The sequence below is a fragment of the Astyanax mexicanus genome, chromosome 1, assembly GCF_023375975.1.
Source record: "Astyanax mexicanus isolate ESR-SI-001 chromosome 1, AstMex3_surface, whole genome shotgun sequence".
NCBI classification, from domain to species: Eukaryota; Metazoa; Chordata; class Actinopteri; order Characiformes; family Acestrorhamphidae; genus Astyanax; species Astyanax mexicanus.
The window spans coordinates 45,621,333-45,637,383 of NC_064408.1; the positions used below are offsets into that span (position 1 = coordinate 45,621,333).

Genomic DNA, 16,051 nt, shown 5'->3' on the forward strand with positions numbered 1-16,051 from the left:
GACGCGCCCTAAATTAAGCTGCACAGTGCACGGCTGATGGCTCGCCTATAGATTGATAAAATAGAGCCCATTGTCTTCTCTTCTAACTGGTGCTGAACATTCTGTGATGCAAGTGTAACTGCCTTGAACCTGTTTGTGATGACTTGTGCTTCTCTTATTTCAGTTATGGTTCTCTGGCCACTTGTCTACTGTACAGGTTAAATTCTGTCTGCTTTCAGTCACACGCTCAAAGGATTAAACTCTCACTGTGTCACATGGATCAGAGCCCAACATTAATGTGCAGAAAAATGGAAAAGAAAGAAAGAAGGGAGAGCCAGTGAAATAGGTTAAAAAGAAAAATGGTGTTTTTTTTTCATATGCCTAAAACCCACAGTGTTACAATCAGATTACAGAGGGCAAATTGAGTTTTTGTGGTTGCAGCCGCACGGCTCCATATGGCTGCTTCTGAGCTTTATTTCATTTCATCCACCTCACAATATGTCAAGAATAAATCTTTTCAGGAGGCAGATTATTATCAGAGTTTCTCATAATGAAATCCTCAGTCCTCATGACAAGTTTGTTCCCCCCTGCCCCCAGCTGCCTCAGCTAGTGCATTTAGGAGTCTGTTCTCAGTGTTGCCCACAATGCTGCTCTTATGTAGTCTTTTACAGTGTTACTGCCACACTGAACTCCTCCATCTCTGTGGCTTTGAAGTACAGACCCTGGTGGATATCATGTTGCCCTGACATAATTGATCCAGGGCCAGCCTCTGTTGTCCAAAGTGTAACCTGAAAGGAATCTTTTGAAAAAAGAAATGCTGATGTAACCAGTGAATTAAAAGGCTAGTGCTGCTGGATTTGCTGGTTAACAGTAATCAAGTAATTCATTCCATTACACAGAATGTCCACTATTAACCTTTAACAACATTTTTATGTGACTAGAAATGTTAGCTTGTGCCTGTAAGGATCCCAGATATAACCAACCATTAAGTCGAGATATGCCAGTGTATGAAGCTGCAGAAGCATTTTTCACTAATATCTGATTTATAAGTTATTACAGAAATACATAATAATGTACATATCGGTCCTTTAAGTAGCATCTTCTTATGTCAGCTCCTAGGTGTCCGTCCAGACACTGGCACCCAGGTATTGAGATGGACAATCTGTAATATTCAGCTTTCATTAACTATCAGCCAAGCAGTGTTTTTCTGTCAAACTCTTTTTTTATTATATTGAGGAACTACATTAACTGTCTGTGATCAGCAAAGAAGGTAAACAATATTGTCATTTATGTTTTTTTTAATTACTGAAAGATAACAAAAATAATTAAATAAATAATATAATAATACATGTATCATGACCGACCCCTGTCCGTTGAACAATTATAAACCCCGGACTGTTCAAAGATGCCAAAAATGCTATGATGAAAGCATTTGCAGCTTTTTAAGGGTGATATTTGTAAGTGATTAGCCATCATGTATTGTGCTACATTAATTTTAATTATGCCTAATAATTTTAAAAAGCTGTGGGACTAAATTACTGTTAACTGAGTTGGTGGATACATGTGAATTAGGTGTTTTTGTAGCTTAATTTTCCACTAAAAAGTAATATTTTGATTTCTTCTAGACATTTTTAACTATATAGAGAATAAATGTATGGCAAAAGAGAGGAAAAAACTTTTTTGCATACATAAAGTATAGAATTCTAATTATTCAACACTAATTGCTTATCATTCTAAAGCAGCCACCTTCTGTTGTGATGTTTCAGCCCTGCCTCTGGAACAAATCTGTCTCGCCTCTGCCCTTCACACACCACTCTGTACTGATGAACGCTGCCCCTGCTCATCTGATTAAAATCCTCTGATTATTATCAAGCCCTTCATTTAGCAGATTGGGAGGGTGGTAAATGGCGTAGAAGGCCAGCGATCGCCTCTGTCATGTGGTTAATTGTTCTGAAGTGTTGCGTTTGCATCACAGAGATGAAACAGAGAGTCATTTTCTACTCTAATTCATTCCTTCCGAGCCAGTAGGCCGTCTGCAGAGCTTTGACCGTGCCCTCTTTCGCCACACTAAACAGAGCTTGGGGGAAGGGAGCCAGAGAGAGAGAAAGAGAGTGAGAGTGAGAGCGAGAGGAATGGAAATGAGAGAATAGAGAGAGAGAGCGGTTATGCCAGTGGTGTTTCTGCAACTGAGTTAATCCATATGGTGGTGTATGCAGTGAACCCAGGGATTTAGCCTTGTATGTCAACAGCATAGCTATCAGATCCCCTTTCACTCATCATCAACACAACCACTGGAGAACAGTTAGACATAAAATGTACATCCTGTAGAACTAAAACATCAGAAATAGTAAAGCTACATGTTTCAGGTCATAACATGTGATTGTTGTAAGAGAATCAGATAAAGAGATCATTCAATTCAAGATAAATAAGTTTTTAACGTTTCTACTGTAATCAAGGGTACAAATAGGCAGTTTAAACCCAACAGAAAAAAGCCTCTGCTCTTCTGGAAAGGCTTCACAAACAGTGTTGCTGTAAGGATTTAACTGAAGGTTAAAGGTTACCGTTAGAGAGGTACAGCTTGTCCCGAAGGAGCTCCATCACTCCAGAGAGTTCAGTTACACTGCTCCACAGCTCAGTGCTGGGGGGCTTTATACCCCTCTAGCTGATTCGTTTCATTGGGCTTGTGGCTCCTCCAGTGTGTCCCATTTTATTGGTCAATGCTTTATGTTGAAGAATATACAAACTGTAAGGTGCTCAACTTAAAATCTGAAAGTATCTACAGACAGTTTACCTTGAAAGTTCCACATTCTTTTTTATATTTTATTTTTTCTCATTGGATATTTCTCAACCTCTTTTTTGTTTCTTAGGATTAAACTGCATTAATTATTTTGTCATTCATAGTTGTGTATATAAATGATTTCTGTTCTCATTGGCTACTCTGTGTTCATCAGTCCAGTAGTCCAGACTAAAGAATCCATATTATTATTATTATTATGTCTGTGTAAAAAGTTGAAGCAACTATAGAATAAAATAAATGTGGATATTTGTAAATGGGTAACTTAAAGGTGCCTAAAATTGTATTTCTATAGTAAAGCTAATTAAGCAGAGTTTGATACATGGAACAGACATACAGTGAATTTGTCAGTTTATATAAAAGCCATTTTTAAACAAACTCAAAAATGTATGGTCTTAACTCATTTAAATATACAGTACATAAAGCCAGCCCGCTAATGAAAGCCCTCATAGCCCTAATAAAAGCTGATCATGTGACATGAAACATATCAGCCACTTTGGGAGAAGATGGTGTTTTTGTGAATTGTAGTCAGTTTTCTGAGACAGTCTTGGTCATGGTTGCATCAGTGACAGAAGCAGAACTTCACCTCCAGACTCTGCTAGTTATTGAAGTAAAGAATGAGTTAAACTAGGCATTGTGATCTACGATTTGCCAGGAAGGCCTAATCCAGGGAAGGTGTAGCTAAAAGCATGTAAAAAGACATGAAGAAGCCAAAGTCGGGAAAGCAAGCAGGCATCAGTGTTCAGCTAAAAGCTATCCTATGGACTTTATCTTTAGCTATCTCTTCAGCTATCTAACAAAAACACCACAGCAACAGGATATCAGCACATAAGTCAGGAATGTTTATAACAAAAATGTTACAGTTCTAAAACAAAGCTATGTTATGTTATGTAGCTTCTGTGTGAGTGAATCAAGTGTCTTGGTGTAAACCAGCCAATCAGAGCAGAGATAATTCTTCCATAAAAGGAAAATCTGTGCTTTATTCATAGTTAAACACAGGGTTGTGAATTTATGTGTACAATAGTAACTAAATGAACTTTGAATGAAAAGTTTAAATATTAATAAATAAATGATTGTTTTGTTTTATTGTTTATTGTTTTTGTGTTATGATATTTCCCAAAATGGCTCAAATAACTTATTAGGATGGGGTATCTTTGAAATAATAAATATACACTGTAGTGTATCTGAATTGCCATATAATTTTCCTGTTTTAAATAGGTCAATATATATATATATATATAAGGATAATTATATACATATTTCTCAGTGAGTGTTATACAGCTATTTTAATTAGAGAACAGTGGGCAGAAAAAGCAGCAAAAAAGCAGAAAGTGCTTGGCCTCTAATTGTTTTCATACTATAAAAAGGATCAAAGAATGAATATTTTCTGCTTTTTCTTTTTTCTGAAGCTTTCCTCCTTTGTTCCTTTGTAGCAAATCCCATTCCTTGCTCTTATAAATAATTATATTTTCCCAGGATGTGTACAGAGACAGTTGTCACATTAACAGCAATGCTATTCTATTTATACTTGTTAGATAAGTGTCCTTACTGGATAAGGACTGTACCTGAATTTATTTAAGTCCAGAGATCATTTGACAGGTGGATAATTGGATAATTAATACAATGAATGCAGGACAGAATGGCTGGGTGAGTCTGTAATGAAATGAAAACAGTTTCTTCATTAGCAATGGATGACACCATCTAAACTGATAACTGTATAATTAGCAGCTCTAAAGCTTTGTAAGTGATGCTGCCCATGAAAGATACACTGCAGGCCTGCTGTTTGGAAACAACATTAACCTTGTAAAAAATAATGTATTATGGTTATTAACATAGGAATTAAAATTTTGACTAAATGCAATTTTATTGTAGCTCTAATCAGATCCACCCGATTATCCCACCCAGACACTCCTGAAGCTTTAGAATTAAACTCTCATCTTAGTAATTAACACCTCATCCACATTCATTCATTTTTTTCAATTCATTTTTCAAATTTTCATTTTTCTATATGTTTTAGCCTCCCAACCACACAAGGATATTGTTTTAAGTGGCTGTAAACTGAGGCTTGCGTGAAGATCTCTGAGAACTTTTTGTCTTTGTTTGGTTTCTTGGTGGTTAGTGCTTTGCATTTTTATTAGGCTTAGAGTTCCTGTGCTTACAACATATCAACTTGTCTCTCTAATTAGTAATGTGTGGATTATTGAGATACATTAACAATGTATAAAATGTATAAAAATAAATAAAAAAAACTCTATAGTAGACATTTTCCTGGAGCGAATAAGGTTTTGAATCTGTGTGTAAAATCAATTTATGCAGAGTTGCGTCTTGGCCAATGCACTGTGTTTGAAAATCAATGTTGTTGTTAGAAAATGTGACTCAGCATTGCACTATATTTAGGTCTGTTTGAGCTGTTATGTTGCTTTTTGATTACTTTCACGATTGTGAGATGGTAGACTTGAATAGTGGAAAGTTTGAAGTTAATGCTGAAGTTTTCAAAACATTTCCAAGACTTGTGTGGGTTAAGTTTTTGTAAAGGAAACAAAATTGAGTCTAACTGATGCTTTTGATTTGTTTTTTTATATTGTATATTGGTTATGATCAAATCACATATATTATAATTACGTAGTTATAATCAAGTAGTCATGGCAGAACTAGTTGTTGCCCCCTAAGGGCAGTAGATTCTGGCACAATTTAATGTATGGCTAAATTAACTTGCATTGCTAACATTCTATCAACCCCCAAAGTGCTGAGTATACAGAAACAACCTAGTCATCAGTCAGCCATAGAGTGCATGATCATTACATGATACATTGCTGTAAAAAGGTATTTGCCTCCCCATACAGATTTTTATTGTTTCTTACATACAATTTTCAGATTAACAAACATTAGATTTATTGGAGGGTTTTTGAGCATGATCCAAAACCTTATTAACCTAACCTACTAACCTAATAGCTTTTTCCCCCTATATAAATGAAATCATCATTTAATAACTGATATTATGTCTGATATTTAAGTTAGTTTCATAATCTGATATGTTTATAGTGTTTTTAAATGCAGTTATTTTATTATTTGTACATAGTTAGTAGTACTACTACTATAAAAATAATGTATTCAGTTTTTAATATCATGTGTCTCAAAATGACACAGTATGTCACGTTCAGTGACGTTAAAGCAGGCCTGGCGTGTTTAGCTGACAGCATGGAACGCTCATCATATTTAATCATTCTGATGCACAGGAACATCTGTAAACAGGCTGAATTGTTTCAATTAACCAAGAATGAAAAGTTGTCAGCTGTCCAAAAAGGCAGCCATCCAGAGTTTCAGCAGAGTGTTTTTCAGATGTTTCACAGTGTTTTGCAACCAAGATGTTTGCTGTGGTTGCATTGTGTGTGGTAGTATGGAAAGAGGAAACCATATGGAATGCAGAGTGTGGTTCCTCAGGGCTATGATGTGAGCCCAATTTAACTGTGAATTGTTTTTGTGCTATCCATTTTGTCTGCTTTGAAGTGTAAATGTCTTTTCAATATGGTTTGTAAAAATGGCTCTATGGGTTTCCCAATTTAAAAATAGATTAGTACAAATGTCCAGTTTTAAATTTTTAAATTTTGTAAAGTTTTAAACAAATTGACATTTTATAGTACATAGTAACTATAGTAGTTAATCATGGTAATTCATATTCTCATCATTTTTAGACCACATTTTTTCTGACATGATGGGTGTTAATTAGATTGATGTCATACTTTATAGTGTACTGGAAAGACCTAACACAAAATAAAAAAGAACATTGCTGTCATGTTCTCGTCCTGTTCTGTGTCTCTCCTGTCTGTGATTTTTCTGCCTTCCTGTTTGTTTATATACCTTCCTTAGCACATGGCCATCTCTGTGTTCTCCATGTCTCCACCCATGTCTTCAGTGCCCCCACCTGTGTTTATTTAAAGCTCCGCCCCCTCATTACCTGTCCCCAGGTGTTTCCTGTTTCCTCTATTAGTATTTAAGCCCTAGTGTTTTCAGGGTTAGTTGGTGGGTTCTTGTACGTTTTTCATCTGTTAAGGTTGCGTGTGTGTATATGTAGTCCTAGTGTTTCAGTCTTTGTTTGTTGGCCTTTGCACCTTCCCCTGTTGTTTTGTCGTTCCACGTCTCATCTCGATTATTGCTCCTTGTTTATCTCTATGTTTATTTCTTGTTTATTCCTTTGTTTATATTCCTTGCCCTGTTTAGTTATTCGGTCTTGTTTTAGTTGCTAGACTCTCGTTTGTTTGTTTTGGTCTGTTCCCTTGCTTGTTTCTTTGTTTACTTGTTTATTCATTTAATAATCCCCCCTTACCTGCTTTTACGTCTGCCTCCACGTCTCCCTTCCTGCCTAGCCCACCATGACATAATTTTTATATAACACTGGCACTTATTTCAAAACTTTTTTGCAAGTAAAGTCCAATGGGGAAAGATATTTTCTTAATAAAATAATAAATTGTACTTGTTTTCTCTTGTCACTTTTCTCAAAAGTGCACCATTTCATTTATTTCTATTTGTTTTTTGAGGGTGTGTTTATTTATTATTTTTTTTAGTTTGAGGGTGCATTGTGTCAATAACTAAACTATGTTGGAGAAAACTTTCTAAAAGTTACTAGATGTTCTCATTGTTTACAACTGTTTGTTTTTGCTTGTTTCTGGTTGCACTTTAACCACAAAGGGAAAATTATAAATAATTAAAAACATGTTTTTAACCATTTCTTTGTCATCTGTAGTTTTAGTAGGGTCGATTAAAATAAATTAAAATCAAATCAGATTTTGAAAAAATAAATTGAAGAATTTTTTGGGCCATATTGCCCATCTCTATTTCTTTGTTTTTTTGTTTCATTAAATTCTAGCTCTTATGTTCTGTGTTGTTTCATAGTTTTTGTTTAATAAATACCTCACATTTGCGTCTGCCTCCACGTTAACCTGACAATTGCTGTGAGGGGTTTGATTGCATTTAGTGCTGGACGATATGGCCAAAATTTATATCACGATATAGTCCTTAAATTTCGGATACGATATAATTTCGATATTGATATAAATACTTTGAAGGCCTCAGAAAACTGCTAAGAAGCCCTGCAATCCCTGCAGCACTGCAAATTTAAATTATTATATAACTGTGTATTTGCACTTTTTGTATTGTTGGCATCAGATACCCTCATTATATGCACATCTATCTATCTATCTATCTATCTATCTATCTATCTATCTATCTATCTATCTATCTATCTATCTATCTATCTATCTATCTATCTATCTATCTATCTAATGGAAATCTGTACCTACTACTGTCTGAAAATTTAATTTAATTTAAGACATTGAAACCTCCTTTCACAAAAACTGTAATACTTTAGAAATAAAAGTAGTCAAAATAAATGAATGCTCAATATTATTTGCATATAGCAAAATAATAACATGACATCCCTGTCAAACATAAGCCTATATAACTATTACCAATAAAAATAACTTTAAATTACAACAGAGGCAGAGCTTTTTATTCTATGTGAACAAATTTAACAGATTAAAACAAGTGTTTCAACTAGGATATAGAATACAAGAAGCCTTTATAAATAAAAGCAACAAGATTTTCCCGTCAAATAAACAAACCTACAGGCTTTATCAACTATGAATAACTTAGTTACAACATAAGCTATAAAAGTGCTTCAGTCAGTATAAGAAAAATATTGTATGTAGTGGAGTTGCTTGAAGTGGTGGAACAGTTTAGATGTATTAACATTACCGCTGCTGGTCGGCTGCACTCTCCGGCACAATTTGCAGCAAAGCGGCAAGGGAGCGGACCCGCGGCCGGTCTCGAGGACCCGCGGCCGAGCGAGCGGACCCGCGGCCGGCCTCGAGGACCCGCGAGCGGACCCGCGGCCGGCCTCGAGGATCCGGGGCCGACCGAATCGAGTCTACCTTAGCCTTGGATCCGCTCATCCCGGCTCCGTTTGGCTCCAGCGCGAGACATATGTGCTGCGTAGCGAAGCGGACCCGAGCCTAGCCATTTTAACCTAGCCTTGCCTAGCCTAGCCTATTTGGCTACGTGCCTGTGTGGTTACGTCATCACGCACTGACGTAGCCCAGCTACGGGGGCTGAATGTGTTGAGCTCTGGGGCGAGCTGACGCCAGTAAAAAACGCCTGTCCGTGATTCTAATACATATCGATATACCACAAAACTGATATCACCGTTATTGAAACATTTCTTATCGCGATAAATACCGATATCGAATTATTGTCCAGGCCTACTTGCATTCACAATTAAAATCGGATGCTGATGTTGGATGATTAGTTCTGATGCTCTTAACTCATCCCAGAGTTATTGGATGGAGCTCCAATACCATCACATCAGACAATGCAGCCTCCCTGTGCTCCACAGCCCAATACTGGGGGGCGTTTATGCTCCTCTAACAGTTTCTTGACGTTGGACATGATGAGACTGGAGATTATACAAGCTATGAATGTGAAATTGAATGCGTGTTTAAAAATTGTGTACTTATCTCTTTTTACAGACGGTGAGAGACCAGATCACCCACTGCACAATGAAGCTCAGACAGACCACAGGGATGATGGAGTACTGCCTGGAGGTCATCAAGGAGAACGATCCCAGTGGCTTCTTACTGGTAATGACAAGGGGAGGGGGTCAGCTATAAATTATTTGAGCTCAAATCAAGCCTACAGTGGCTACTCACAGCTTTGTCTTAACATGAAGAATTCTCCATGTACAGAATTTAACATGAATAGCTCTTAATCCAATTTTATTGCTATACAGGTGCTGGTCAAGGAATTAGAATAATTTGAAATAGTGCAATCATGAAATTCTTTCAATGCATTTTTTGTGCAGAAAGCAAATCAGGTGTTCACCGCACCTGTCCTACTCGTTAGACTAATCACAGAACTCGTTACCTGGAAAAAAAATTGCTCAGCTGAGCTTTCCAAAAGGCCCATTTAGGCCATTTAACTGTGACACTGTTGTTTTATTGAATTAGAATAATGGAGAAACCGTTTCATTGAATTAGAATAAATGCTCGAATTTTTGTTTTCTGTGAAGAGTGTTCACTGTGCAGTATAAAGTCAGGGTTGAGTAGAACTTCTAAGTTGTAAAATCAATCATGGGTAAGCAGCGCGACCTCTCAACCGGAATAGTGGCTCAAATTCAAGCCCTTCGCCAGCAAGGCTTGACCCAAACTAAAATTGCTGAGCAGCTCGGCATCAGCCAGTCTTCCGTCTGCAAAGCTCTCAAGAAAAACTGCAGCAAGCGCACCAACTGTTCCGGCGTCCGAAAAACTTCTGCTCGCGACAACAAGCAGCTGAGAAAGATCGCAGTCAGCAACCGGTTCAAGTCCACTTCCGAGCTCACCGACTTGTGGAACAAGCAGACCGGCGCTGACGTCTCCAGATCAACCACTTACCGTCGTCTGCGCCAACTCGGCTTCAAATCTCGCGTTCCAGCAGTAAAACCGATGCTGAACAAGAAACAAATGGAGAAACGGCTGAAGTGGGCCAAAGAACACGGCGAGTGGACTGCTGAAGACTGGCAGAAAGTGGTCTTCAGTGACGAATCACGCTTCTGCATCTCCTTCGGTGACCAAGGTCCTCGTGTCTGGCGTCGTGGTGGCGAAACCTACAACCACGAGTGCGTGAAAAGATCCGTCAAGTTTCCCCAGAGCGTTATGGTCTGGGGATGCATGTCCGCTCGAGGTGTAGGGAAACTCTGCTTCCTCAAGAAGACTGTCAATGCTGCCGTATATCAAGATGTTCTGGAAACGTTCCTGATTCCGACTGTTGAGGAACAGTTCGGCGAAGAAGACTTCATATTTCAACAGGATCTTGCACCGGCTCATGCGGCAAAGTCGACCAAAGATTGGTTCACTAAAAAACAGCTTGAAGTTTTGGCATGGCCGGCCAACTCGCCTGACCTCAATGTCATTGAAAACCTTTGGGCCATCGTCAAGCGGAAAATTCGCGACAGAAAGCCTACTACGCTGGACCAACTGAAGCAGAACATCGCCACTGCCTGGGAAGCTGTGAGTGCAGAAACTTGCGACAAGCTGGTCAAATCTATGCCGCGGAGACTTCAGGCAGTCATACAAGCCAAGGGGGCAGCCACAAAATACTGAGAAAGTGATGATTGTAATTATAATAAAAATTATTCTAATTCAATGAAACGGTTTCTCCATTATTCTAATTCAATAAAACAACAGTGTCACAGTTAAATGGCCTAAATGGGCCTTTTGGAAAGCTCAGCTGAGCAATTTTTTTTCCAGGTAACGAGTTCTGTGATTAGTCTAACGAGTAGGACAGGTGCGGTGAACACCTGATTTGCTTTCTGCACAAAAAATGCATTCAAAGAATTTCATGATTGCACTATTTCAAATTATTCTAATTCCTTGACCAGCACCTGTACATTTGTTGGAAAAAATAACTGAGGTTAGTGTGTGAAAATTATTCCTAATGCTTCTGGAAACACTCATTCACAGTACTAGCTTGTTGAATGTTGTGCGGGAACAGGTCTGCACCATTGCTATGCAGTTGCCAAAGAAAGTCTAACATTATTTTATCAGATTTTATCACTGACTTAAAATATGTTTTTCAAATGGAAATTTAACCTTAATTATGTACGTTATTTTGGTTCCTCCCCATTTATATAAATAGCCACTGAGTAAACAGAATTTACTCTGGATCCATACTGTGGCAATTTGGTATAAATACACATACCATTACAACCCTACTAGAAAGTGGTGTTCTCTTTAAAAACTAGTTTTTTATACTATTCAATAATTCTCCATCATCACAAGCTATGTTTTTACACATTAATCACTGCAGTGATTATCCAATCATTTATCCATAATAAGTTCTTATAATTAGCTTTTTTCACTATTTTTGGGAGAGCAGTATGCACTAGTTATCTTGTATTGGCTGAACATTTCAGTTAGCACTATGATAATTCTTTCTCAATACACATATACATGGTTTTAGAACCTTTAAAATTAAAATGGGTTTTTGTCAGTGTAAAGAAATTTAAAAAATAATAATGCACCTAACCCCAACAGCACCAATCCTGTTCACACACCTCATATTTTCAACGCATTTATTTATGTACGTTTAAGTACATATTATATAAATATTATATATAGTAATTAATAATTACGAAAATAATATTAATTTCTGTGGCAGAGTCATGTAATCCAATGTGTGTAATGTAGTTGAAAAATGTATAAAATGTCTAAAAATGTGTTTAATAATTTCAATAATTATGTATTGATGTAGGAAGAGTCAAATGTGTAGCAAGTAGCCAATAACTGTAGATGTATGTGTTAATTATATTTAGGTAATATCTGTAATATTCTTACACCATTAGACCTTTATCTGTAATACAGGGGAAACAGAGAACAGAAGAAATAAAATTCAGAATAGTAGTTAATCGGCGGCTTCTTTCTCTCATACCAAATTCTCACCTGTTATGCTTGCCCACAGCCATTATGGCATATAAATAATTCATCTTTAATAGAAGCTATTGGAAGGAGATGAAATAGATCTGAACGCCACTCTGGAGGATCGATGCTTGCCTTCCAGTTGAAATTTTTATGAAGCATCGATTCCCACCTTTCCTCCAGCTTCTGTCTCCGAGACGCTGCACTGTTCCTCTATCGCCCCAACGTTTCTGAAGTGTATGACGGCAACTTTAGCTTTCACTGTCGAGAACAACTGGGGAAAAAGTCAACGGCCTAAATTATTTACATTTTAATACAGGGTTTGTAGAGTTTTGTGAGGACGTCTAGAGCAATTACTATCCAAAACGGATATAAAGGAGCCTGTCAAGAGGTTGAGCGTATTGTGTTTCTCATATGAACAGAACAAAACCACTCTGCTGTTTTTAAGTGTGAGCCTTCGGGAACGTTATCAAAAGACATAAAGTACACAGTGTGTAAAACTCCTGAGAAACACTGCCTGGCATTTATACAAGCAGCACACAGACTACTGCTCTAGAACAATGTCAGCTTTATGGCTGTTTCTAGAATAGTCCACCACCCTAAGACAATATATTTAAAACAAATTGTATTTCCTTAGTGATCTTAACTCTTGTGTGCCATAACTTTGTAACAACACTGCCCTAACCGTGGGAAACAAATATGATGTGAATATGAATCCAATGTGCCTGTAGTCTGAACATAGCCATACATCTGATTCACCTACGTATGGAATGTAAATCAGATGTATGACTGTGTTCAGATTACCGGCACATTGGATTTGTTTCTCAAATCAGATCTGTTTAGATGAATGACTGCTCTGTTATTTGCAATAGACTAGATTGGATTTGTGTGTCTGGAAATCACAAATGTATCTGCAAAGTTACCATCAGTAACCAAACTTTGGTGCTTTTCTTGAACCCCTCCATTTCCATTGCTCTGTATCTGTCCAGCCTGTTGTTTGTTAGATTGTAAGTGATGCCAAAACACACTCTGAAATCTGATTTAAGTGCGAGACTGAGACACATCTGTGCAAATCTGATTGTAAGCGCATTTTAAATAATTATTATTAATTATAATTAAAAATAATTATTACTTCACTGCCTCATTTCTTTGTAAACTTCTCTTCATCTGCTTACACTCACACCCCATTTTTCTCAGGGAATATAAAGCACTACCAAAATATACATTCTTTAGGTTGGATTGAACTGGAATTGGCAAGACTGAACTGAATTGGTTTAGACTGAGCTGGACTGTAAATACAATCAAAGCAAAACTAAGGTCAAAACTAGAGACAAACCTAACCAAAACGGTTATCTGAGCCAAAACACATCCCAGAAGGGCTAAATATAGACAAAAATAAAGAATCAAAAACCAGAGTAAAACACCAAGATAAATAAGCAAAGTCGACAAGACAAAAATCAGAGTAAACATCCAAAAATAGGTCATACAAGGAAATAGACAAAGAAAATAACACTCGGTATGCAGCTAAATAAAAAGAAGGGACAATACTTTGTAACAGGATGAACAAACAGCCAGGTATTTATACATGGTTTAGCAGCTGAATTGAATAAAAACTCAGTAGAGGTCTTCAAACTTGCAGTAGTTTAAACATTTATGAAGTTAAAAGTATACACATACTGTGCCTTGCAATGGCAATGCATTGCTATTCAACCCTTTATACTGTACACAGGGGGGTCTCTAGCTTGTTTGGTCCCTTGGGCTACTCACCACCAACCTCTGCAACCTGTGAGATCTGCACTTTGGACTGGCCACTGCAAAACACTTACCTTCTCCTGTGTTGTTTTGCCTTGTTCTTGGGATCATTATTTTTCTCAAACGTAAAGGTTTTCCCAACCTTTCGGTGTTAAGCAGACTTAAGCAGTCTTGGAGTATCTATACTGTGCACCATCTATATATCCATTTTTCTCCATTTGAAAATGATGCCTAGTCTCTGCTTAGTAAAAACATCCCTGCTACATGATGCAGCCACCACCATGCTTCACTTTTGTTGAAGAATGTGCACTGTCATTAACTGGGTTCAGTCCAGCCTATGAACTCTGTGTCTCTTGAAGTTGATTGTTGGTCTCTTGCTATATCTGATGAAGTAGAATCTCTGTGTATTTTAACAAAAGTATATTTCTCTTGTTCTTTTTCTGTCATTGCTTTATTCTCTCAATTTCTCTTTGTCTCTCTTTCTACTTCTCTCTATAGATCTCAGATGCATTAATAAAGCGTGTGCAGGCGTCTCAGGATCAGTGGGTGAAGGGGGCCTTGGAGCCCAAGGTCTGCCCTGAGTTTGCGCTCAGCATCAACACTGACCCTCTGATGCAGAGCATCCTGCAGCTGGACTTCACACAGGGCAAAGGTAACACACATACACACATTAATGTTCAAATGTTAAAAGAAGTTTACTGATTTTAATAATTGTTTACAGTAGTGGTTAATTAAACTATGTTTAATATATTGTCTGATGCCTGTAACACATTTGTTTTACAAGGGGTTTATTAGTTTTAAACATGTTCACCTCTATTCATGGACGAGAGGTACAAGCAGGGCATTATAAGGCATTGTAAACAAGATATAAGTCCCTTAAACAAGATATTTTTAAATATTTACCTGTATTATACAATCACCAACATCGCTTTAAAATTCAATAAATATTTTAACTGTTTATTTAAACCCCCAGAAAAAATGCCCCATAATTCCATAGTTTCAAAAGCTTGCTCTAAAACTCATCAATGCCACGCATGCTCTGTCCGATATCATGTTTCAGATGGTCAGAAGCCTGCATTAATGAAACAAATGCATGCAGGGGTCCAGACAGAAATGGAGAGCACAGGAGGTATTTCAGAGATGCTAAATTAAATCCCTGGAATTTGTTCATAACCCCCCAGAACAGCCCTTTTTTCCTGTCTTGTTTAGGAAGCTGTGCATTTCCGGATTTCACACTTCCCTGCTGTGCTGATCTAAGCAGGCTTCATTGTCTAGAGCCTGACCTTAAAGCGGATTATTTTGGGAAAGAAAAATGCTAATCTGACCAATAAACCAAAGGCAGTGCTGGTAATTTTGCCATTCATCATTGTGCTGGCTTTCAAGAACTGCTAGCCAGGTAGTGCTCATGGTAAAATTTTCTTTAAAAAAAAGTATAATAAATTTAAAATCTGGCTTTATTATATGCTCATATATTAATCAAGCATGACATTATGGCCACCTCCCTGTTTTTACACTAATTATCAATTTCTTCAGCTATACTGACCATATAGGAGCACTCTTCTATTTCTTTGCATTCTGTTTTATCATCCTTTTATTCGGTTTTTCAATAATAAAGACCCCACACTGGAATACCTCAAAGCAGCTGTTATTTGGGTGGTAGGTCATTCACAACACTGCTGTGATACTGACTGATATGGTGCCTGTATGCCAGTGTCACCTTAGTACTGAGAATGACCCACCACCCAAATAATAGCTGCTCTCTGATGGTCCTGTGGGGTCTTGACAATTGAAGAACAGAGTAAAAGTAAGATAACAGAGTATGCAGCGAAACAGAAGCTCAGTGGAGCTGAAAAAAATAATAATGGCAGTAGAAACAAGAAGGTAGGTAGGTATAATGTTATGCTTGACTGGAATATATGCCCATATATTTATTTTGCACAAATTACAGGTACAGAAGCTTTCAGTAAATAACAGTGGTCCAGCGGTCTAAAGCACTGCCACTATGATCAGTAGATTGCTGGTTCGAATCCCAGGGCCCTGAGAGAGCAAATTGTCTTTGCTCTCTCTGGGTGGGTAGATGGCG

General features: G+C 37.5%; 1 protein-coding gene across 4 annotated transcripts in view; it reads left to right on the top strand.

Annotated features, from left to right (window-relative positions):
- Positions 1-16,051, top strand: part of LOC103027505 (tripartite motif-containing protein 67) — a 65,052-nt gene that overhangs the window by 30,965 nt on the left and 18,036 nt on the right. For 2 of the 4 annotated variants that reach the window (XM_022683366.2, XM_022683362.2), the window contains exons 4-6: positions 9,295-9,405; positions 14,467-14,620; positions 15,029-15,097. In XM_022683366.2, coding sequence (XP_022539087.1) covers positions 9,295-9,405; positions 14,467-14,620; positions 15,029-15,097 — 334 coding nt within the window. The remainder of the gene's footprint in view (positions 1-9,294; positions 9,406-14,466; positions 14,621-15,028; positions 15,098-16,051) is intronic. The other 2 variants (XM_049479112.1, XM_022683369.2) reach the window with 1 other exon arrangement.